The sequence below is a fragment of the Rattus norvegicus genome, chromosome 18 (genome assembly GCF_036323735.1).
Source record: "Rattus norvegicus strain BN/NHsdMcwi chromosome 18, GRCr8, whole genome shotgun sequence".
Taxonomy (NCBI): Eukaryota; Metazoa; Chordata; class Mammalia; order Rodentia; family Muridae; genus Rattus; species Rattus norvegicus.
The window spans coordinates 23,661,649-23,686,623 of NC_086036.1; the positions used below are offsets into that span (position 1 = coordinate 23,661,649).

Below are 24,975 nucleotides of genomic sequence, written 5' to 3' on the forward strand. Positions count from 1 at the left end.
TGCCAGGCCTTCTCGAGGCCTGTTCAGTTCCGAGGCAGACAGTACCCTGGAGAGTGGAGTCTCGAGGTGCCGGGCGAGGGGTCCCGGGGCGCCATGGGGGAGGGGCACATGGAGGCGGCCACCGCGGGTGGGCAAGGCCTCCTCCGGGCTGTCTGTCCCCGTCGAGGACTAACGGGATCGTGAGGCCGTGTACCCGAGTTCTGGGTGGCAGGGTCGCCCCTGGCCAAGGAGGCGAGGCAGCAGTTGTAGCCTCAGTGCCTGAAGTCCCTCCAGGAAACAGTCGGAGGAAAGTTTGGTGGTCTCCTGCGCCGCCTGGTGGCCCCCCACCCAGAGTCCCCTCCCCCGCCCGGCGTCTGGATTCCACCCCCGCGGCCCAGACCCAGTTGCTCTACCCGTCGCCCTGTCGTTTCCCCAACTCCCACTGCGCCCTGTACTCTCCTGTCCCACATCCTCCTTTTCACCTTTTCCTTCTGCCTATTAAACCCCTCCCGGTCTCCTCTTTCCCCCTTGTCTCATCGTTTTCTTGCTTAACTCTCTTCTCGCGCTTTATTTTCTTTTTTTCCTCCCGCCCCACCTCCCGTATCTACTTGTAGCCCCTCTTGCCTACAACCATCCCTCCATCTTAAACTTTGGGTCTTATGCCTGTCCTCGGAGCTGTGTGGCTTTTGCCCTTCATTCCTTGCCCTGATCTGACCCCTCTCTTTGCTCACTTATCCCTCTGGGCCTATCTGCTTTCAGTGCCCTCTCTTAGGATTGAGTGGGTGGGGCCTGGAGTTTCTGCTTTGCATAAATTCTGTAGTACTGGGGAAGTAGGAAAGGTGGAGGAGATTGCGAAGAAGAGATTCGTGCAAAGCTGAGTAAGGATGAATGGCTCCACCAACACTTACCATCGTCTCCTGGCACAAGGTGCCTTGTCCTCAGGGGCCTAGCATGTTGTCCGGTAATTTTTAAGACTTGGGAGTATGCTTGCATACAGAAACCTGTAGAGAGCTCAAAAGAGATAGATCCTGGCTAGAGAGCAAGTTTTGACGTTGTGTGTGTGTGTGTGTGTTGGGGTGGGGGGTGGTCTCATTCAAGTACAATACAGCCTTTGATTCTCTGTGAGACTTCAGTTAACTTGTTTTGAAGTAAGGAGAGTTTTTCCAGAAGGTTTTGTTGGTTGCCTCAGAGATTGCTCTGTTAAATTGTAACTTTTGATCCTGGTGCACACTTTTGATTCCAGGAATCTGAAAATGTTCTCAGTGGTAAAGTCTCTTGGCTCTTGTTTGTCCTAAAATAAATTAAGCCTGACATAAAGCTGGGTGTGATATTGCACACCTTTAATCTCGCCACTTGGGAGGCAGAGGCAGGCAGCTTTCTAGAGTTGACACCAGACTAGTCTATCTATATAGTGAGCTCTGGGACAGCCAGGGATACACAGAGAAACTGTGTCTGGAAAAACAAGCAAACAAAAACTTTAACTTTTGCAAAAACCTTCCCACTACTTAAACTTTGTTCACTGCACCTGCATTTCTGTCTTAGGTATTGGAAGAAGGGATGGAATTGGAAGAAAGAAGATTCATTCCAGAGACAAAATAGCTCCCCTCTCCTATTGTAGCTGTTTCCTCTGGGACTATAAACTTTCTGCTTTCAGTGAGTATGACCTTGGGCATACTTGATGTGGGATTTTGTTGCATGCTTTGGTTTTGGCTTTGGCTTGTGTCTAGATTTAAGGTGTAAGTGTACTTCATTTCAGTTTCTCTCAGAGTCAGTGGTCCTAAGGTTATTTAAGTTCTCTTATTTTTTAAACTTACACTTACTTAATGTGTTTGCCCGCATGTGCGTGGATGTTACCACAGTGTGTGTGCTGAGGAAGTTAGAGGACAACTTGAGGGAGTCAGTTCTCTCATGTGGGCCATGGGTGGAGATCAAAGTCAGGACATCAGGCCGGGTGGCAAGTGCCTTTCCCTGCTGGGCGGTCTTGCTGGCCCTCCACCTGCACTTTAGTGTTCTGTTTGTTTTCAAGATGGTGTTTCTCAGTGTAGCCTTACTCTCTCTGCAGACCTGGCTGGCCTGGAACTCAGTGTTGAGCATGCCTCTGCATCCCAAGTGCTGGGATTAAACCCAGTCCCCAATTGACAACCAAAGAAGCCTTTTCCCCCTTGGCTTTAATTAATAGGTTAATAGATTCATGGAGTTAGGACTGTGACTCACCTTGTGTGGCATTGCATGTGTGTAATATTTTCATTTGAGAAGTGAATCTGAAAGATGGGGTCATCTTGGGCTGCATAATGAGCTTAGGCACAAAAATTAACTAGTTCCAAGGTTAGTGCAATTCCTGGACAGTTCTCATTCATACAGAGTTGGTCTTCACCTACTTTTTTGGATCATTTTGACCTAAATCTGCTGTGGTGACATTTTTATTCTACATGTAAACCTTGAACATAGTTCTTGTATAAAAGTTAGTGCCTCACCCCTGTGAGTTTATCAATGATGGCGTGTTTGGGTTGAGGACATAGCTGCTTGGCTGACAGCTCAGTACCTGTGATGTAGCTCAGTACGACGCCCCAAAACCGTTCCCCTTCACTACTGTAAGAGTTTGTCAGAGCCTCCCAAACTTTTCGTGAGGGAAACAGAAGAGGAAATGTCTTAATTTTATAAATGAAAACAAAGACAAAAGCAAAAAAAAAACCCAAAACCTGAGACCCACAAAGATAAGGCTCCATTCTGTAGGTCACACAGAAAGAAGAGGGGGATGGTCAGGAGCAAAACCTAAAACTATTAGCTGGAAGTAGTGGTGCCCTGGAGACAGGCAGATCTCTATGAGTCCCCCGCTGCTACACAGAGAAACCTAGTCTTGGGGATGGAACCCAACCCTGTAAATAATCGTTTTCTTTGAACTGAATGTAGACTTTGGTCTTTGGGGTTTTTTTATTTGTTACTGAGACAGGGTTTCAGAACTAGAACTTGCTATGTAGACCAACCAGGCTGGCCTTGAATTTAGAGATCATTTGTCTTGTCTGGGGATGTGTTAAGGGTAAAGGTGTGTGCCACCAAGCACAGTGTTTACTTGTTTTTGAAACAAAGTCTCTATGGCCTTTTAAGTCATTGCAATCCAATTTAAGACACAGCCAACTCCCTCTCCAGCTCTGGGATTACAATGAGCCATGTGCCTCCCTCAAGTTGAAAGCATTTTGCTACTTATTTGTTGTTTTAAGTCCTAAGTCTTTGTAAATAGGTTGTAAACCTAATTGCATGGGTTTGTGTTTCATAAGGAAATTGCCCATGTGTCAAATGCCCCGTGTGGTTATATGGTAGATGTTTTTTTGGTGTAGGAGTTGAGACAATGAGACAGACTCCCTTGGAGCCCACACAGGCCACAGACTGCCTGTGTGGTTAAAGGAGTCCATGAGCTTGTGGTCCTCCTGTCTCTTGCCTCTGTCTCCTGAGTTTGGGGATCACAGGCATATGAATCATTTGGAATGGTGGACAGCAGAATAGCATCTCTCACCTGACTTTCCTGGAACAATACCATAAGTAGCTAAGATTGCAGCTCATGCACCACACCAGTACTCATGATATCATTGGATTTCACTTCAGCACCAGTACTCATGATATCATTATTACATTGGATTTCACTTCAGCTTGTCAGTGTCGCAGGAGAAACAGCCTGCTTCTGTCTAAGGAAGCCTTATTTAACATCTAGACACTAAATAGTAACAGAAGAAGCTTCGCCCCTACTTCCCAAATCTTTATACGGTCATGCCCTCTGATAGACTAAGTGTGACCTACAACTCAGATATGCCTGTCTGTGTGTCCATTTCTTGAGTGGTGGGCTAAAAGGTATATTCTACCACACCTGGATAGAATTTTTTTTTTCTAGATATGATTACTGTTTGAAGTGAAAACCATTGGCAAAATCTAGCTTTCTCTTTGTATCAAAATGTTTGTGATAATAACAATTAGCAAGTAAAGTTGTTTTTTTTTTTTATGGTCTCTGCCTTTTTGTATTTCTACAAAGTTGAATGAGTAGAGTAATCCTAGTATTAACCCAATATTCATATTCATATTCTCTCTCCCTCCCTCCCTCTCTCCTCCCTCCCCCCCCTCTCATGGTTTCTACGTAGCCCTGGCTAATATATAACTCTGTAGAATAGGCCAACCCTGAACTCAACGATCTTCCTGCCTCCTGAGTGTGAGGATTAAAGGTGTGAAATACAAAACTGTTTTTAGGGTCTCACTTTGTAACTCTTTACTAGCTTCAAACTCTTTCCCTTCTTTAGTCTTCCTAGGAGACCTCCAATGTTATTTATGGCTTCTGCTATCATAGAATGAAAAGAATTCATAAAAGGTTTCTTAGAAGCCATTACATTTTAAAGCAGAAAAGTATCAAGGTCTTTTAGACTACAAGGTGGCTGTTAGGGAATTGTATTAATAGTAATTATGTGCCAAGGAACTGCCAGTTTTCTCACACCTTTCTGAATTCCCAGCACTCAGGAGGCAGAGGTAGGAATATCTCTTGGGTCCAAGGCTATACCTTCTGGTGACGCCCCATATAAAGGACATGAAAGGAAGCTTTTGCATTTTGCCTGCTTGCCTACATTCTTACTGGCAAGTTTATCCTGTTGCTGAGGTATTCCCTTACTGACCTTAGACTCTCCTTCAGGATTCAATGTAGACAGAATTCCATTAGCTCTCTAGGAATTCCCTAGTACTGTGAACCAGGTTGAGACCACTGAGACATCAAGTCTCATAGACTGAACAATGATCAGATTCTTGATTTTTCTGTCAAGCCATTGTTGAACTACTCAGACCAGAACCTGTAAACTACTCTAATGAATCATATGTATACATGGCCTTGAACAAGAGTTCCACCTGCCTTTGCTCCTGAGTGCACCACCACTGCCCAGCCATTGAGCACAGTCTACATAGTGAGGTCCAGGACAGTTAGGGCAGCCCTTTGTGGTAGCAGGTACACAAAAGATGTTACAGCTTGCCTGAGTTTGCTTTCAGACTTTGGATCTCAGAGTTGGAATATGAGCCAGAGTTGGCAGCTAGATGGTTACCTCAAAGCCAAGATTCTGTCCTCAGAAGGTGGGGGCGTCTCTGGTTGTTTTGTAATGGGCTTTTGAAAGAGACAGAGAAGAAGGAAGGCCATTTTGCTTGTCCACGTCAATCAGGGCAGCCTTGTGTTCTTGAATTAATTCTGGTTTTGATACTTAATTATGAATGTTAGCAATCTATGGGAAATTATTTATAGTAATTCCTGAAATCAGAAATTGCCACCCAGGCAAATAAACACTATAATGGATCACTAAACGTCCCAGCATTTAAAACCTATAACAACAACAACAACAACAACAATAATAATAGTAATAATAGAAGAAGGAAGGAAGGACGGATGGATGGATGAACTGCCTCCCAAGTGCTGGGATTAAGAGCCAAATGACTATCACTGAAACATCAGATTCCTGGGAGAAGGGCTTCTACTGAAAGCATGCACCATCACCACCAGCTGCACCTGTGTTTCTAACTGCTGAGCTCTCTCCAGTCCCTGTTTGGAATCATTTGTTGTTGTTGCTGTTGTTGCTGTTGTTGTTGGAGACACCACCCGAGTACTGGGACTAAAGGTGTGAGCCACCACCACTCAGTTAAAACATTTCTTTTTCCTAGTTGTATCTATGCAAAACAAGCCTTTGGGTCACCTCAGTAAGTATTAAGTGGCACCTGTGGCCAAGTCCAGGACTGAGTGGTCACTGCTATATAGTGAATATAACAGTTTCCAGGATAAATTGGATCAAGATGAGAATTTACAGGATAATTGACCTAATATTAAGAATGAAGTGTTCAAACTATCCCCCTTTGTTTGTTTTAGGTTTTGTTTTTGTTTTTTTCCTTTTTTTTTTGTTGGGGGGGAGGTCTGTACACATTGCAGGTGTGAGCATGGTTGGCTACCAGAGGTTGATGTCAGGAAACGTTTTCAACAAGATTAATCCTTCAACTTCGAGCTTATGATTAAGCTAAGCTGGCAGTCATCTCTATGACTGCTTATTCCCACCTCCCTATACAGGCATCCTGCCACCACAGCAGTATGTGTATTTTATATTATATAATTGTATATTAATTATATTATATATATATGCTACATTTGTTGTGCTTGTGACAACCAGTTTAGTGAACCATGTTCCGGTCCCTGTTATGTTTTGAGTCATGGCCTCACCATATAGCCTTGGCTCCTCTGGGACTCAGATCATACTAGCCTGGAAAGGTGTGATGCATTATGTGTGTGTTCAATTTTTTGGTAGGCTTTTTTGTGGGGTTTGGGTTTGTTTGTTTGCTTGTTTGTTTAGAAAAAAAAGTTTAGGTTATGTCAACCATGTAAGCCTGTATACTTCTGAAAACCCTGAGTTCAGTTCCTCAGTCAGATATAAATCATTATTTTTTATGTATGTCCATATTTGTCACACATCTGGTGTACAGGAGATTGATCACACATTGGACAGGGAAGCTGATGGTTCAGCAGCCTATAGAGGAAGTTCAGGGTCTTTGAACACTGAGGGCAGGCCTATTTGATATTTGCAAGGTTAAGAAAAATGTATGAGAAATTATTTATATTTCTGAAATCATAAATTGCCTACTACTACTACTTCCCTTAGCTTCATGCTGAAGCGTGGGCGCTGTCTCCATCTGGTGGATTGCAGTGTTAACTACTGTGCTCATGTTGATTGTGGAAGCTGTGTAAGAAGCCATGGCTACTGCTGACTCCTGAGCTTGGCCCAGGAACTTTGCAAGGCACCATCCAAGGCCTCTGTGGTCAGTGTTGCAGGCTTTAATGAAGGACTGTTTGCGTGCCCAGGGCCACACACCTACTGTGGTACAATATTGGTTGTTGTCGTGAGGTTTAAGGCCTGTGTCATGGTTACTGTTCTATTGTAAGGAGTCCTCATAATCAAAGCAACTCGTTTAAAAGACAGTATTTGACTGGGGCTTGCTTACATTTGTAAGTTTTAAGTACGAATGCAAGTTAGTTCATGATCATGACACAGGAAGTCAGGCATCCCACTGGAACAGTAGCTGAGAGAGAGCTTTACATCCTAATCCATAGGCAAGAGCAGAAAGAGAAAGACACTGAGCTAGTGTCGTTTGTAACCACAGTGCACCTTCATCTCCCAGTGATACACCTCCAACAAGGCCACACCTCCAAATAGTTTTAACTGGGACCTAAGCATTGGAACGTGAGCCTATGGAGCTGTTCGTATTCAAACCACTGGAGTGTTGGACTTTCTCCATGTATGTGCAGTCACCCTCAAGGCCAGAGTTCTACTGGAATTGAACTTAGAGGTGGTGGTTGTGAGTGCTGGAAACCAAACTTGGGTCCTGAAAGACCAACCAGTGCTGTCAGTTACTGGGCTGTCCCTACAGTCCCTAAGAGAAAGTTTAGTACAACTGGCAGGTAATTATTGTTTGTATTAATGCTGTTAACAGTTGGTGGCTGAGATGTGTTCTGTCAGTACTATGGTTCATTTTACATTTTCTACCTTTTAGTATTTGCTTATTTTGGCAGATAGTAAAGTATTAGGCTCCTTCAAAATTGTTCAAAAAGAAGGAAGTAAGCAATACACACATCTTAAATGAAATAAAGTGATTGTATATTAAGCTTTGTCACGGAGCCAAGCCTCTAATTCTAACATGGGAGGTTGAGAAAAGAGGATTAGGAGTTCAAGGCTAGATTGGCAACATAAACCTTGTATCCAAAAACAAAACCAAATTTGTTTTTTTGATATAGGGTCTTACCATATAGCCCTAGCTATTCTAGAACTCATTATGTAGACCAATGACCTCAAATTCAGAGATCGCCTGTCTCTGCCTTCCAAGTGTGGGATTAAAGGCAAGAACCACCATGCCAAGCCTTAAAACTCTTCCCAATGGAATAATTCCTAAGTGTAAGGTGCTTAAGGGCAGACAGATTGACTAACTAACTGGCCAACAGGCAGAAGTTACCCAGGGAGTTCTTTGGGCCTTACTCTCTACCTTAATATGTTAGACACAGCCTCTTTCACTGAACCTGGAGCTCACTGGCTGGTCAAGACTGGCTGCTCCTTCAGTGAGCTTCAAGAGTCTTGCTTTCTGCCATGCACTCCAATGCCTGGTTTTGTGTGTGTGTGTGTGTGTTCGCGTACATACTAAGCTGTCCTTACAACCCCCTTAATATGTTTTTCTTTTTTAATTTAAAGATTTTTTTATGTGTATGGGTGTTTGCTTACAAGTCTGCATACAACATGTGTAGTGCCCCTGAAGGGCAGAAGATGGCTTTGGAGTTGTCTGACCTGTATCTGAGGCTAAGTAGAAGGCACAGTGACATCTGTTTGTGTACTCAGGACAGGCATTGCTGTGAAGGGGAGAAGGCTTACAGTTGCCTGGTTATGGTTGAGTATGTTGGCTTTGAGCCTGAGATCTTCATTTCCTTTTGTTGACAAGCTCCTTTAAACTCTAGTGTATCCTGAGTTGCACTGTGTTTTCTTGTGTTCTTAGAAAAAGGCACTAGGGCTGGAGAGATGGCTCAGCGGTTAAGAGCACTGACTGCTCTTCCAGAGGACCTGAGTTCAATTCCCAGTAACCACATGGTGGCTCACAACCATCTGTAAAGAGATCTGATGACCTCTTCTGGTGTGTCTGAAGACAGCTAGTGTGTGCTCAAATAAATAAAAATAATAAAAAAAATATTTAAATAAAAAAAAAAGGCACTAAATCCAGTGGGTATTTATTATCTTACTCTGCCATGTTGCTTGGTGAGAAGGTCCGGATCTTGGAGCCTGACAGATTGTGGTCCAACTCCTAGCTCTGCCACTCAAGTGAGGCCTTGGAGGATTTCCACGCTTATTAATTCTGAGGCTCATTCTCTTTGAAATGCTGGTGATTTGTTTGCCTTGTCAACACTGAGTAAAATCCTGGAATATGAAGCATTCTGAATGCATAGAACATGTCTAGGCCATCTTTAGGTTGTCCTCTAGGAAGAAGCAGTGGGCTAGGAGCCCAAGTGAGGAAAACAGCTAACTGTAGTGTTTTTAAGGCCCTTGTGACTACTAAACTGACTTCATGCTCAGTAACTCCAGAGAGCAATTACTTTTATTCTAGTTTGAGGAAACTCAGTCTCAGACTAACCAGTTTTGAACTCAGTCCACTTGGCTCTGTAAAGGCACCATCAGCCTTTGGTTTGGTTTGGTTTGGTTTGGTTTGGTTTGGTTTGGTTTGGTTTGGTTTGGTTTGAGATAGGAACTTGCTAAGTATTGGCCAGCTCCCTGTGTAGACCAACAGGCGAGTCTCAAACTCATAAAGATCTACCTGCCTTTTCGTCATGAGTGCTGTGGTCAGGCGTGAGCTACTACTTTGAGGGAGCTTTTTATGTGTCTGGTGGAGCCCATTGTGGCCTGAACTTGAGACATGTATAGAGACCCAAGGGTGACTTTGAACTCCTGATCCTCCCGCTACTTCCAAAGTGCTGGGGGTACTAGTTTACACAGTCCTGTGAATGAAGCATAAAGCCTCGTGTGTTGGGCAGGCGGTCTACTGACTGAGTCATCCCAGCCCTGGGAGTGTTTTGTCTTGCATTTTGTTGTTTTGAGGCAACTGTGACTGTGTCACTGACTTGTCACTGACTGGCCTGCAACTTGCTATGTTAATTTTAGTTTAATATACATGGATGATTTTGGTGGTTATTTTTGTTTTGTTTTGTTTTGTTTTGTTTTTTGTTCTCACCAGAATTTGAGTCTGTACATATACATTCTTGGTGCTATAGAGGCTAAAAGGCTATTGGATCCCTGCGAACAGTGAGCTGGTGTGTTTATCGCTGCACTATTCACTACAGCAAGGGAGGCAAACCAATCTAGTCCGTCAGCAAGAGAGTGGACAGTGAAACTCTGGTGCACATAACATTTAGCTCTAAAGGAAAAGTAAAATCACAACACTTTGGAAAATGGATGAATATAGAATGTATACTATTAAGCAAGGTCACACAATCTAGAAAGGAAGCAAGTGTAGACCTGTGTGTAACAAATGTATCTGTGGGTATAACAGACCATGAAGAAAGAATAATATGGCTAAACAGAAAAACTAGCTCAAAAACCTGAAAATAAAATTTTTTTCAGTTAAAGTATATAATACTATAAATGTCTAATATGTACATATGTGTAAATACATATTAACGAGCTGAGTCTGATGGCACATGCCTTTATTCTCAGCACACCAGAGGCAGAGGCTGTTGAATCTACATAGAAACTTTTAAGAGAGCCAGGACTATATAGAGAGAACATGTCTCAAAAAAATAGGACAAGCAAGTGAGAAATCCAGTGAGAAGCTTCAGTTTCAGGATGACCATTTTGAATATGTAGAAGCTTGTTGAAATGTATAGACTATGGATCTGTCTAATCTTGCTGAATAATGATTTTTATTTGCAAATTTTTTACAATAAAAGCTTGTTTATTTGAGACAGGGACTCACTATTTGGCTCAGTCTGCCCTGGAACACATTATGTAGACCAGGCTGGCCTTGAACTCACAGAGATCTGCCTGTTTCTGCCTCTTCCTCCCAGATACTGCAATCAGAGGCTTGCACCACATTGCAGAACTTGTAGAAAGGGTATTGAGATGTCCTCAACAGTTGCGGCCTATCCTCCCCACTGCCCTGGATAGTCTTTTTTTTTTTAAGATTTATTTATTGTCTACATGCATACCTGCAGGCCAGAAGAGGGCACCAGATCTCATTACAGATGGTTGTGAGCCACCATGTGGTTGCTGGGAATTGAACTCAGGACCTCTGGAAGAGCACTCTTAACCATGAGCCATCTCTCCAGCCCCCGTGCATAGTCTTTTGGGATAGACAAGCTGCTCGTTGTCAGCCTCTCTTTAGGAAAATATTAGAGGATTCCTGTCTAGAACTTGGCATCTGACCTTTTTGACCATGTCACCTGGAGTTTCTGGTTAAAAAAAAAAATGACAGCTTAAAAAAAAAAAACAACTTTTAATTGCAGTTCATTTCTGCTGAGGGAGGGGAGACAAAGATGTTGTGCTGTGTGTGTGTCAAGGTCACTGACGACTTGTAGTCAGTTCTGTCCTCCCACCATACTAGTCATAGGGGTTAAACACAGGCCATCATTGGTTGGCAGGTAGCAAATGCTTTCACCCATTGAGCCATCTCACTGGTCCTTGACAGCTTTTAACTGAATCAACCTATTTATTTATTTATTTATTTATTTATTTATTTATTTATTTATTTTATTTTGTTCTTGAATCGTTCTAATTAGTACTTACTTGTTCTCTTTCCTGTAGGGTTCTGCAGCATCCCAGATCACAAACACCAGATCAGGATGGGAAAAAGACGTTGTGTTCCTCCCCTTGAGCCCAAGTTGGCAGCAGGCTGTTGTGGGGTCAAGAAGCCCAAATTATCTGGAAGTGGAACACACAGTCCCGGTAACCAGTCCACTACTGTTCCTGGCTCAAGTTCAGGACCTCTTCAAACCCACCAGCATGTGGACAGCAGCAGTGGTCGGGAAAATGTATCAGACTTAACTCTGGGACCTGGAAACTCCCCCATCACACGAATGAATCCTGCATCTGGAGCCCTGAGCCCTCTCCCCCGGCCCAATGGAACTGCCAATACCACTAAGAACCTGGTGGTGACTGCAGAAATGTGCTGCTACTGCTTTGATGTACTCTACTGTCACCTCTATGGCTTTCCACAGCCACGACTTCCTAGATTCACCAATGACCCCTAGTGAGTAAATTAGACATGGGACAATGTGGTCACAGCTTCCTGACAGAGTCTGACTATAAGGGTTTGTTAGTAGTGGTTATGATGTAACACAGCATACAGTAGGTAGAGAAGTCATCATACCACTGGCACCTCCAAAATGTTGGAATCCTAGTGAATGTGAATCGGAAGTGTTTGAGGGTCAGGCTAGACTGACTAAGAGCTCTCATTCATTGGGAGCAGTGCTTTTAGGAAGGTGGTTTTTGTGTGTGTGTGTGTGTGTGTGTGTGTGTGTGTGTGTGTCCATTTTTATGCATATATGTATACTTGTGTGTGCACAGGGGTTGAGGGGAGCATGCATGTGTTTGTGCAAGTGGAGGTTTAAGGTTGATGCTTGGGAATCATCTCAGAGTGCTATTCCTTATTTCATTGTGGCAGGGTTGATCTCACTAACCTGGAACTGGTGGGTATGGCTAGTCTTAACTACTGGCTTACCTTCTGAATTAAAGGTGGGCCACCACACCCACTGTCCTTTATGAGGATTCTGAGAATCCTAGTGCTAGTCTCCATTTGTACCACAAAGGTCTTCACCACTGAGCCATCTTTCATCTTATTTAAGGAGCATTTTTAAAAAGTATAAGATAAAATGAAGAAGGGCGTGCCAGTGTTTTCTTCAAAGCAGGAATTACTTCTGCGCTGCCTTTAAAAAACACTTCTGCTGCCAGATGGTGGTGGTGCACACCTTTAATCCCAGCACATAGGCATCTGAATCTCTGAGTTCAAGTGCAGTCTGGTCTGCAAAGTGAGTTCCAGGGCATCCAGGGCTACACAGAGGGAAAAAAAGAAGAAAAAGTACTTCTGCTTCTGGGTGTTTTTCAGGGCATGCTTTGGTGTTGTTCATTCCCCTGCTGTTGGTACTGTGCTGATGGCTCCCCTGCTGTTGGTACTGTGCTGATGGCTCCCCTGCTGTTGGTACTGTGCTGATGGCTCCCCTGCTGTTGGTACTGTGCTGATGGCTCCCCTGCTGTTGGTACTGTGCTGATGGCTCCCCTGCTGTTGGTACTGTGCTGATGGTTCTTCAGAACTTTGAGCAGAGTTGGGGAGTAGAAAGAAAAAGTCCTTGTCTTTGGGACTCACTTGAGTTGGTGAGCCACACACATAAATCTAAGAGAAGTTACCCCAAATGTATTCTTGGAGGAAATATGGAGGAAAAATGTGTTGACTTTTCAGGGAATTTGTTTATTGATCTTGAGACAGGGTCTCACTATATAGCTCTAGCTGTCCTGGAATTCACTGTGTAGATCAGGTTGGCCTTGAACTCAGAGGCCTGCCTCTGCCTTCCTATGCTGGGACTAAAGGCATGTGCCATCACACCAGGCTTCCAGGGAATTCTTGATGTGGGTTGCCATGATCAGAAACTCACAACAGAGCAGATGAGCCTGGGTAAGATATATATAGGGATTGTAGTACTCAGAGCCTTGTATTTTTAACCTGTGGGTAACAGGAAGACTAAACTTTTTTAGTAGGATTGGCACAGTAGCTCTGACTGGCATGGTGCATGTATGTTATTTGAAGGAAATGAGAGTAGGTGAGAGATCTGTCTGTTGAGGTAAAGATATGGGTAAGGGCTGGAAAGATGGCCCTGTGAGTAAAGTGCTTACCATAGAGGTAAGGATCTGACATCAGATCCTCAGAATCCACAGAAAAACAGACATGTTGCTTGTCTATTCCCATTGCTCCAGTGAGATAGGAGGTAAAGACAAGAATGCACCAATATTTGAGGAACATAGAGTTTAGAGTACATAGCAAAGAACACCCTATTTCTATTTTAAACAATGTAGAAGACAAAGATTATTATCTAAGGTTTCCTTTGACCTCCACATGAATGCCTTAGCAAGAAGCCAGATGTGGTGACACACCTTAACCTCAGCAGAGGCAGGAGGATCTTTTTAAGTTCAAGGCCAGCCAGGGTTACATTATGTAGGGTTATGGGGTAGAGGAACCTAGGTAACTTTGTGTATTTACTTTGTGTTTGAGAGGTGACTAATTCAGAAATCTAAGCAGTAAGGGTAGTAGGAATGTGGGAAGATCTCAGGATGGGGTTATCTCTTAGCAGTCTGTCATGAATCTAATACAGCCAATAAAACCTGACTTTGGCCTAAGAATGGAAAGCTAAAATTTTCTTGAGAAACGTGGGGGTTTTTTGTTTGTTGGGTTTTGTTATTTTAATCTTATGAAAGTCTATGAGCCAAAACTATTTGTAGTTTGCCAGTAGTTAAAATTGTGGCAATTAGAGAATACTTGTAGCTAAGGGAGTGCAGTCTGGGCAAGGTGTGTCATCAGGGATGATGGAACTCACTGAGATGGAGGAAAGGAGGAGAGGATATGGACCGTTAGAAAGGGGAGATTTCCGAAAGAAAGAACCAAAAAAAAAGAAGTGGGGGGGAGATTGCTGGGTGCTGTAATTCCAGCACTTCAGGAATAGAGGTAAGGCTGTCTCAAGTTCAGGTCTACTTGGAGAGACAGTCTAGCAAAGTAAAGGGGAAAGAAAAGCAGGAAAGAAAACTTATTATGTGAATGAAAGTTGTGAGGACATAGCATAGGAAAGGGTAGAGCTTCTCCTTCCTCTCTTCTCTCTGTGTTTCTAGCCAGGGCTGAGCTACTTCAGAAAGGCAGGAGCTGGCAGTTCAGATCCTTTGGGCAATAACAGAAATGAATAGGAATGTATCTGTAATTAATCTAGGGCTGGAGAATAATGTTTTGGTTTTTCCTTTCAGTCCTCTCTTTGTGACCTGGAAGACAGGGCGAGACAAGCGGCTCCGTGGCTGCATTGGGACCTTCTCAGCCATGAATCTTCATTCAGGACTCAGGGAATACACGTTAACCAGGTAATGGCGCCAATACGAGAACATGAATAAATGACCTAGAACTGGAGATAGCTGTGGACCCTACAATCTTCAAAAAGAAAAGAAAAATAGTCTCGCTGAGATTATGACCTGGTGAATTACCTCTAAGTTCCTGCAAAGATAGTTGATACTGACAAAGTGTTAGATGCTGTCAGAGGACCTTGGGACTCTGCTGTGTGGGCTCTGTGGCATGCAATGTTGTCTTCTAACTGGAGGCAGCCTCACTTATATTTTCTGTCCCCTCTAGTGCACTTAAGGACAGCCGATTCCCCCCCCTGACCCGAGAGGAGCTGCCCAAACTTTTCTGTTCTGTCTCCCTCCTTACTAACTTTGAAGATGCCAGTGATTACCTGGACTGGGAGGTGAGAACAGCTGCATTTGGAACTCTGCATCTCTCGTTGCATTTGGGTTCGGGTTAGTACATGGTAATGTATCTCCTTTATTGAGAGAGGGTCTAAGAATGACAGAAAAGGGTACTAGGAATAGAAAAGAAATGGAAAATCAGTCCTCTTTGCTATGAGCCAGCTGTGGTAACAAACACCTTTAATCCCAGCACTCAGTGGGTCTCTGTTAGCCTAAGACCAGCTTGGTCAGGTCAGCTAGGACTGAATAGTGTGAACTTGTCTGTCCCCTTACCCCACATAATACCTCTCTGCTATTTCTTTCCAGTCAAATCTATTCTAGATGAAATAAGATCCAGCTGATCCTTCTATGTCTAGTTAAGAAGTAATGAGTGGCAGGTGTGGTAGTTGCCTTTAATCTCATCACTCAGGAGGATCTCTGTGAGGCCAGCTGGGTCTACAAACCGAGGTCAGAGAAACCTTGCTTGAAGACAAACAGAAAAGAATGAGAACCAAACCACCCCCATCTCCCCAAAAATGGAAGAAAGGAAGGAAGGAAATCTTATCTGAATCTGTACATGGTAGCCCATCCCTTTAATAAATGCACCAGTAAGGAGGTAGGAGGAGGAGGACTATATAGTAAGACAATTAAAAAATATATATCCAAAGGAGACCAAATTTGAAGAACTGTGAACCTATCTAGAAACAGTTTGACATTTTCATGTAGTAGAATTGTGCTAGAAGTAAAATATTTAAGCTATTTAGATATACTATTTCAGGGATTTATTCCTTCAGTCTTCATAGTCTCAGAGGTGCAACTGCACATGTATGTATTTGACCGTCCCTTTGGTTTCTGTGCTTTAGAGTCAGTCATGCAGACAACATTCTTCCTTTCCCAGACCTGTGCTAGGCAGTTCAGGAGACAATGTTGATTATGTATGAGTGATGGAAATGTTGTTAGAATCAGAAAACGCCATGTACTTGGTCATATTTTTCTGTAGGTAGGGGTCCATGGGATTCGGATTGAATTCATCAATGAAAAAGGCATCAAACGCACAGCCACATATTTACCTGAGGTTGCTAAGGAACAAGGTGAGTCGGACAGATGGCCACTGAGCTGTGCTGCTCAGAGCCATGCCAGTTAAAGGGCAGGAGAGAGAAGTCCTCAGCTCAGTGCCACCAAGTACTGATGCCCTTCCTCTTCTTAGTTCCTGCCAGATTCCTGTAGGACAGAAGCAAACTGACACAAGACAGAAACTGGGAGTGGGGTTGGGTGGGGGTGGCAGGGAGGAAAATAGCTTTCTTACTTGATTATGGCTTTAATGTTTCCTTCCGATGAATAGTTCTATTTCTTTGCCCCCCATAAGCTTCAGTGATTATCACAACAAAATCCCAGGCACTAGACTGACAGTGTTTTATCTTTTGTTATAAAGATAAGTGAAGTCTGTACTTGGTGTTATAGTTGGTAAAGGATAAACATGGTCTCACTGCTGTTAAAGAGCTCAGCAGTTGCCAGCTGTGGTGGTACATGGCTTAACCCAGCACTGTGGAGGCACACACAGGAGGATTTCTGTGAATTCAACGCCAGCCTGGTCTGCGTAGGACCAGAAGGCCAGTCAGGGTTTCACAGAGACTCCAACAAACATAAAGCGCTCAGTAGTTAATGATGAGTTCTAATAATGGGGACAGTAAAGGTAGGAAGTGGGTTGGGCACATTTTTTCTTTGAAAGAGTATCTAGAATTCCTTTCTTGTACTTTCTGTGATATGTAACCCCATTTTCTTTCTTTCTTGGAATTAGTCTGGTTTTGAAAATATTATGTGAAACACAGTAATTGTTGGGTGTGAACCTGGAATAGAGAAAAATATCCAGTTAAGTATATTAATGAACTACTTATGTGGAAAGCGATCGCCTTGTTGGTTTTCATTGTGGTTGTGTTTAAACTTGTTCAAAAAGCAGTGTGCATGTAGCGTAAAAAGGATGAGTTTTAAGACATTTTGGTTAGGTCATAAGTCCAATATGCTCCTCCTGTTTAAAGAATACCAAACATAATTTTTAGTAGTTAGATATAAATTATAGCTCAGCTAAATTGTTTCTCCCATTTTAAAATTGAGAAAATTCAAAATTGGGAGCTTCTATGGTAATTGGGAGGAGGGAGTTCAATTTGATGTACTTTATTTTTTTGCTTAAAATGTTTAAGACTGAGGGCTGGAGAGATGGTCCAGTGTTAAGAATGTATACTGTTCTTGTAGAGGACCACATTTTGGTTTTCAGCAATCACCTCAGGTAGTCCAGTTGCTATCAACTCCAGCTCCAGAGACATCTAACCCCACTGGCATCCTTGGGCACCTGGACACATAGCTACATACGGGTGCACACGACCTACACACAGGCACATACAGAGACATAAATAAAAACACAAGTGGGCCCAGTGGTACATGCTCAAGTCCTGATATTGGGAGGCTGGAGTAAAATGATTGCCCTTGAGTTTGAGCATAAACTGGGGCACACATATTACAAAACTATGTCTCCAAAACAAACATCAGTAAAGGACAGTTAGCAGTATTACAGATGTGAAGAACTTTTCTGTTTTCACTGAGAAAATAGTTTTCTTACTGCTATCAGTTCTCTGTCATACCAAGTATGAACCTGAAGGAAGGCTACTCAAGGCAGTAAAAGCCACATAATTTAAATTCCCCTCTTGGCTGGAGAAATGGCTCAGCAATTGAGTCCTTATTGCTCTTCCAGAAAACTGAAGTTTAATTCCCAGTACCCAGGTCTGCCCATGACTTCAGCTCCAAGGGATCCTTTGTTTTTGGCCTCTGGAGTCCTTTGTACTCTGGTCTACAGCGCCACACACACACATATACACACTTTATTGCACGTGAAGCTGAGAAATTACTTGAAGCTATTACTTTAAGATCAGCCAAGATGGGTGAGAGGTGGCTCAGTGGTTGAGAGCACTGGTTGTTCTTCCAGAGGACTCAGGTTCAGTTCCCAGCACCTACATGGCAGCTTACACCTATAATTCCAGTACCAGGAGATCTGACACCCTAAAGCAGTCATACATGCAGGGAAAACACCAATGCACATTTCAAAAAAAAAAGTAATAAAATAAAAAACAACAAACAAAACCCAGATAGTGGTGGTAGTGCACGCCTTTAATCCCAGCATTTGGAAGGCAGAAAGATCTCTGTGCTGGAGGTCAGCCTGGTCTTTCAGAGTGAGTTCCAGCACAGTCAGGGCTACACAGAGAAACCTGTCTTGACCAACCAAAAATAAACGAGTGATTCTTACTGCTTTGCAGAAGTCCTGTATTTGGTTCCCATCACCCTCGATAGGCTACTCACCACCTGTAGTTCCAGGTTCAGAGGATCCTACATCATCTTTTGTTCTCGTGTGTACATACCACCTGCAACACACATACCCAGAAATAAAAAGTAAAATAAAATCTGATAACATCTAGGCAATAGTGAGACCCTGCCTGCCTTTCTACTCTGCCTTTCTATAGAGCAGCCATGGGTGCAACATGAGCTTCAGAATTTTACTTGGGTAGTGCCTGGTAAGAAAGAGTGGGGGACTTGGGGATAGCATCATGGCACATTGAGTTATGATGTCATGTGTCAGGGTCTTTGCTGGACTGTTAGTAAGGCTGATTGGTGTCCAGTGTGTGGGACCAGGGCCCAGTGCTTCCTTTTCCCCAGCACACTCTGTTTCTTGAATCCCATTTGTCTTCCTACACTGGTCATATTGGAGCATGTTCTTCTCATGTTTTGACTGTGTGCTGACCATATTGTGGCTTGTTTTCCTCAGACTGGGATCAGATCCAGACAATAGACTCCTTGCTCAGGAAAGGTGGTTTTAAGGCTCCAATTACCAGTGAATTCAGAAAATCAATCAAACTCACAAGGTAAGCAGCTGCCCTAGTCTCCTTGTTAGGTTTTCTTAAATGGGGGTTGAGTACAGGGTCCTGTGGTGGGAAGGAAAAGAAAAGTGTTTCTACCCCTAAGCCAGAGGAGTTTGTGTGAGGTCTGAGTCTGAGGAAGCAGGGGCCGCAGACGTGGAGACACCCTGTTTCCATAGCCAGTCTAACAGGATTGAAGCAGAGTAGATCTGCCGAGGAGATTTAGGGGGAGGTTGCATTTAAAAGGTGAGGGCTCCGGGAATGTAAATCCAGGGTCACGGAAAGGTGCTTCTTCCTGGTCACCATGCAGTCCATGGCAGAGAATAAAGGAGAGCCATATTAACGAGGAGTGGGAAGGATCCGGTTTGGGGGTAGTACTCAGGGCAAGCTGACTAGTCGTACGGAACATATACTAACTTGGGGGTCTGTAGCCCAGGCTTAGTTCTTATTAGCTATTTGTCCTGGGGACAGTTAGTTCACCACCCTGAACTGTTTTCTGTCTGTAAGATGTGAGTTGTAATTCCTTCAGTTTTTAAGGTAAGGTATAGTGTTTTCAGCCAAGGGCAACACTGGAGGTGTTCAGTGGATGTCAGTGTTCTTTTGTGCTGATGTTGGGGACAGAGAGAGAAGTTAGCTTTGGTGGGCCTTTGCTATGACCCTCGTCTACAAAATGCTGAGTCACCGTATGCCAGCCTCACAGGTCTGTTTGGAAGATAACCCAGTGTTTTTGAATGCATTAAATTCCAAAAAGTCAAGGGGCTGGGACTTCCACTCATTGGTAGAACTTAATACATAGTATATACGCTCAAGGCCCTGGGTTCCACCTCCAGCACCAAAATATAATAATAGTAATAATAATAAAAACACTGCAAATACAAAGCATTATTACTATTACAATTTATTTGAACAGCCATTTCCCTGTCAAAATTCAGGAATAATCACCTTGCAGTGGAGGAGTGATTACAGTGGGAAAGAGATGGCTCTGGGTAAGGATTGTCACCCAGCTCCTGTGGTCTGTAGTAGGCTCCATAGGTTTGTAACACCCATGCTTTGCATCCTGACTCATGGCTCTTTCCAGAGCAAAGCCAAAGTGCTATGAATTCTGTTCTGATGACCCCGTGATATGGCATATTCATCTGGGGAGTGAGACCTTCCTATAGCCAAGGATCCATTAACCTGCTTCACCAGAATTTGACCCAGAATTAGGTATCTATGCCCCTTTTAGTTATAACCTGTTTGTTGCTCTTCTACAAGTTGAGGTTGCATTTCTGTCAAATTTATCTCATTTTAAACCTGAGCATAGCTAATGCAGTTTACACTGGGGTTTGGTGCAGCCATCTTCCAATCTGCCACCCTTGTAATTTGACTCTGAAATCCCTCATGCAGATCCTGGTAGCAGATTGCTTACCAGCAGCCTGTTGATAAGCATATGTAGCATTTTGAGGTGGGGTGTGCTGAGATACATTCTCAGGGGTGAACTGTGATGTGCTTTCTCATCTTGTTCATTTGTAAGAACAGCATCATTTCTTGTGCCGTCTTTCATTTTCTGTAAGTAAGATTGCTCTTGGTCTTCCATTTTATTCTTTGAGACTGTGGGATAAGCTTTTGGTTTTCTCTACTGAGTGACTCTTCCTTCACATTGAGGTATTTGGGGTTCCTAATACCTTTGTCTGTTTCCTCGTACAGGTATCGAAGTGAGAAGGTGACAATCAGTTATGCAGAGTATATTGCTTCTCGACAGCACTGTTTCCAGAATGGCACTCTTCATGCCCCGCCCCTCTACAATCATTACTCCTGACACAAGGCTACATGACCAGTCCCACCCCCCTGTGGCCACCAATGGCTATGACATCATTGGAGCAGATGCCTCCTCTTCCTGGTCCAGTTACTTCTATTACTGCACCATTTTATGATGCTAGCTTCCGTTGCCAAGTCTGCCTCCTGCTGACTGGAGGGTGTGGGGATACATTGAATGCAACAGAACATGAGGGGCCCAAGCCTTATATCAGCCTTTCCCTCAATCTGGGGTTCTGTTGGATCAGGGCTCCCCAATAACCAGTGAGAATGGCTGTGTGGGTTCAGAAGACTGTTGTCTGGCGATTTCCCACATATGTTGGCCACACACTGACTACTGGAATTGACGGTGATCCATGGAGGCTTCTTCCCCAACCCCCCACAGCCCACCAGATCAATTAGGTGTACTCCCCTGGCAGTCTGGGCAACGGAGACCAACATGAACCACTTTTAGGTTGTTTTAAATTCCTTTTTTTAAACTTCCAGTTTATTGTGTACCAAGAGTTGATCCACAACCTCCATGCTTCATAAGTGAACACCATGTTAGGGTTGAATGTGGGCACCATGAGCCCCTGTGAGTCCTGGACAAGATTCTCGTACCAAGATCAGAAGTCCTGTGGATGACATTTCATTGTGCAGTAAGCTGTGAAGGTTTTCATGCTTACCTGACTCTCAGCGGACGCTCTGGTACTCTTCCTGCATTGAGTCTCCTGGTGTTGAACAGAGCTCTGTGGCATAGCCTGCTGAGGAATGGAATGGAGATGCCCATAGAGGTCCAAATGTCATCATCGTAAGCAGGTGTGAAAGGAGAGATCTCTTCCTCACCACCCGGCTACCTCACCTCTTCTCTGGTAGCAGTGCCTATGTAGCTGCATCTAGGTTCTCAGAAGCACAGACATGTAAACAGGTGGATGGGTTGGGCTTTAGGACATACTGTCACAGGAGAGCTTCCAGGGTCTCTGAGCTGATTTTCTTCACAGGCAAACATCCTGAGGGACCTTTAAGTAGGGGAGTTCTTTCTTCTGATTTGCCTGAAGAAGTAGGAAGACTTGATATCAGTCCTCAGTAGGACTCTAGAACAATGCTGTGTAATAAAACAAGGTGAACCTTTAACTTGCCTACCATACTGGGACTCTTCACCTCACCAGTGCAAATGTCCAAACTGTTCGTGTTGCTCATTTAAAAACTCTTGACATTCCCTCTCCCATCTTTACTCATTCCAACATAGCTGTTAGCAAATTCTTTTCACTCACCTGGTGACAAAACACTTAGTACTAGGAAACTAGGGAGGTGCTTTGAAAGCTCTGTCTCACAGGCACTGCTCAGGCAACTCAAGGGAACGGCCGGCTGGAAGAAAGGCTCCTGAGGATGACAAACTGGTTTTCATCAATGTTCATAGAGAACTCATGAGGGGGATGTGGCCTCAAGTCGGTGAACATATGTTTTGGTTTCGTTTTCAAAATTGATGTGATGGTGTGGTTTCCAAAATGGGCAACTATTCAAGTCATATGATCATCTGAGTTTCCTGTGCCAGGCATGGAAGGGAAGTAGGGCTACTTCCTGTGTGCTATTCTGGCATCACTCAAAAGTTCCTGGGTTTTTGTTTTTTGTTTTTTTTAAACTGGGCACAGAGGTTGTACCAGAAGTGGTTATGGGCCTGGAACGGATGGGTGAGGGAAGCGTGGATAACACTGGAATACCCAGGATGCATGCCCCTTACTGTCAGGTTGGGTTCCTTCACATGCACAGCATGAAGGGGTCCCATGCTGCTGAGAGGAATGACGGCTACGTCATTAACATGTGGCAGCAGGTGCTCTCAGGTGCCATGGATTGATGCAGGGTGCTCAGCTCTGGACTGAGCCACCCACATCTAATTTGTAAAACAGTATTGATACATAGGGCTACACTCATTCTGTTCAAGCGTTCTGTGTTGAGTTGTTTAATTTCTAAAGATTTAAAGCAAAATGCAAAAAAAAAAAAAATGGTGCTAAACTTCACCCCTGAGCACTCTCAGTGAGACTGGTCATGTAAGCATCTACAGTGCCATGCTCCTCAAGCCTGTTTTTCTTGTAGAAATGTTGCCCTATCTTGTCTTCCCCAATGTATAGTATGTATTTTATTTTATCGAGGGTAGGGTAGAATACCTGCCATTTAAGAAAAATGAACAGAAAGACCCAAAAAGTTGAGGGGGGGGTTAGTAAACAGAGTCCAGCTGGCAAAGCCTGGCACACTGAAGTGGGCTCAGTGGTTTTAGAGTGAAGAAGCCTTACTCCCTGCACATTCCCTCGTGTTCCCATGGCAGTACAAATGCTCAAGTTCCTTCTGTCTTGTCAAAGAGACTTGGAAATCAGGCAAAGAAAACTATTTGGTCCAAAAGAAATGGGCTCTGCTGGTGTCAGTCCTAACTGGAGCATAGTTATTAACAAGTCGAAGTACACAGTCTTGGTCACCTCATGGGAACATGTGGCAGGAAGCTTTCAGGAAAAAGCCACTGTGGATTGTCCACATGAGGGGGGGGAGGGGCTTTGCATAGGGAGGTAATGCTCTGAATTAGAACTGAGCTGCCTTCTACACGCTGACCAAAGCAGTGATAAGAATGGCCAGTATGGGGCCAGTAAGTGGTGGTGGTGGAAAGGGACCGTTTCCTGCCCTGGGTTTCCTTTAGTGATAGGCTGCTCAAACAGAGGTCACCACTGTTCTCAAAGAGCCAGCTGAACTCTGCTGGCTTGGTTTAGAATTTGTTTCATCCCTAGCTGTGAGTGCCTTTTGGTCTGGAAAGTTGGCTTGTCTCATCATACCCACAGCTAGGACATATACTCTGTAATTATGAATTGTCCTTGTTTTCCTGAGCTAAAAGCGAATGTCTTTGATCACTAGAGTTTGTCAGTGTTGGGTTGTTTCCACTGTGAGGTTCTTAAAAAACGTTTTCGCTTCATAATGTTAAAATAACTCATGTTAGAAACCCTTTCCACATGAAGGGTTTGTAGTTGAGACATATATATTTTACTGTTTATAATAAAAAAAAATCATCTATACAAAAGTCTTGGGTGTTAATTTTAATATTTTGAGCAAAATGTGTTTTCCATGCTCTGTTAACATCTACAGTTTCACTAATGGTGTTGCTTTTCATTGAGATTTCAGAAGTCTAGAAAACCTTTTATTCTTATTTTTATTTTTGTTTCCCTGAAGAGATTACATGGCCTTCACTGCAAAGATTTCAGATCAATTATTGTATTACAGTTGCTTGCCTCTTGGCTCTCTCTAACTGCCGAGTACAAGTCATCAGAGTCCTGAATGAAGTATTGTAGAGAATAAATCATAATGGATAAAAACTGTCTTATGCCTCTTTGTAACCAGGTGACTTGAGTTCTAGGAATAGACAGATTAGCAGTTATTTTGTTTCTTTGTTGATTGACCACATAAGAGATCTGTCTGCCTCTGCCTCACAAGAGATGGGAATAAAGGTCTGCAGCACCAATCCCAGTGAGATTACTGTTAAGATTCCTGTGAGCTAGGTGTGGTAGAGCCCAACACTGGAGGGCTACACAGTGAGACCCTGTTTCTTAAAAAGCAAAACAAAAACGATAGAAGAGACGGCTCAGCAGATGAAAGGCTGCCACCAAACGACCTCTACACATGTGATCTGGCACATAAACACACAATAAGTGTTGTGATAAAATGATAAGATGCCTATCATTTGGGATTAGAGGTGCTTAAGTATGTGGTATAAAAGTGGCCATCTTTAGTCTCTCAGGTGAGGTTAATGGTGCTAATTCTTGGTGAGAGTAGGGGTGATAAGATCCTCTTAAAGCTCTTTCCAAAACTAGGCATGGTTGCTCCTGTCTGTAACCCCATGATTTGGGAGACAAGTTCAAAGCCAGGATGTGCTGCAGAAGGAAATCAATCTCTCTCTCTCTCTCTCTCTCTCTCTCTCTCACACACACACACACACACACACACACACACACAAAAGAAACAAAATGATTTGTGGCACATGCCTATAATCTCAGGCAAAATGATTGCTGTGAATTTGGCTACAGAGTAAAGCAATACTAAATAATTATCTGGACTAGAGAAATGGCCTCAATGGTTAAGAGCATTTATTCTTATTGAGGGTCTGGATTTGGGTTTCAGCACCCATATGACCGCTAACAACCATCTGCAATTCTAGTTCCAGGGGGGTCCGACACACTCCTGTTGCTTCCTTAGAGACTGCACACAAACAATAAACTGACATACATGCAAAGCAAACACCAGGACTTGAGAGGCACGGTGTCCCATGCCTGTAATCTCACCACTTAGAAGAG

The 24,975-nt window shown here is 43.6% G+C and overlaps 1 protein-coding gene and 1 long non-coding RNA gene across 10 annotated transcripts in view; one reads left to right on the forward strand and one right to left on the reverse strand.

The window, feature by feature from the left end:
• Ammecr1l (AMMECR1 like) lies at positions 1-23,743 on the forward strand. Of its 8 annotated transcripts, none has more exons than XM_006254591.5 (9): positions 1-940; positions 1,522-1,632; positions 11,304-11,748; positions 14,502-14,612; positions 14,878-14,992; positions 15,973-16,063; positions 18,784-18,880; positions 19,953-20,080; positions 20,561-20,736. In XM_006254591.5, the coding sequence occupies exons 1-8, from the start codon at positions 868-870 to the stop codon at positions 20,032-20,034; spliced, it is 1,125 nt and encodes a 374-aa protein (XP_006254653.1). In that variant the 5' UTR covers positions 1-867; the 3' UTR covers positions 20,035-20,080; positions 20,561-20,736.
• The window catches only part of LOC100910201 (uncharacterized), a 14,985-nt gene continuing 5,755 nt past the window's right edge, over positions 15,746-24,975 (reverse strand). Inside the window, exons 2-3 of one of the 2 annotated variants that reach the window (XR_146387.6) lie at positions 18,321-21,699; positions 15,746-16,193 (exon numbers count right to left, since the gene is read on the reverse strand). This is a non-coding gene — a long non-coding RNA (uncharacterized LOC100910201). Of the gene's footprint in view, positions 16,194-18,113; positions 21,700-24,975 lie in introns of those variants that run through there. The other variant, XR_010059656.1, reaches the window with a different exon arrangement.

Bases quoted from the DNA above. Each gene is read 5' to 3' on its own strand.
- Ammecr1l (XM_006254591.5), top strand. From the start codon at position 868: ATGGCTCCACCAACACTTACCATCGTCTCCTGGCACAAGGTGCCTTGT. The intron at 11,749-14,501 runs GTGAGTAAATTA...TTTTCCTTTCAG, and splicing joins AGATTCACCAATGACCCCTA to TCCTCTCTTTGTGACCTGGA. The intron at 18,881-19,952 runs GTAAGCAGCTGC...GGCTCTTTCCAG, and splicing joins AAATCAATCAAACTCACAAG to AGCAAAGCCAAAGTGCTATG.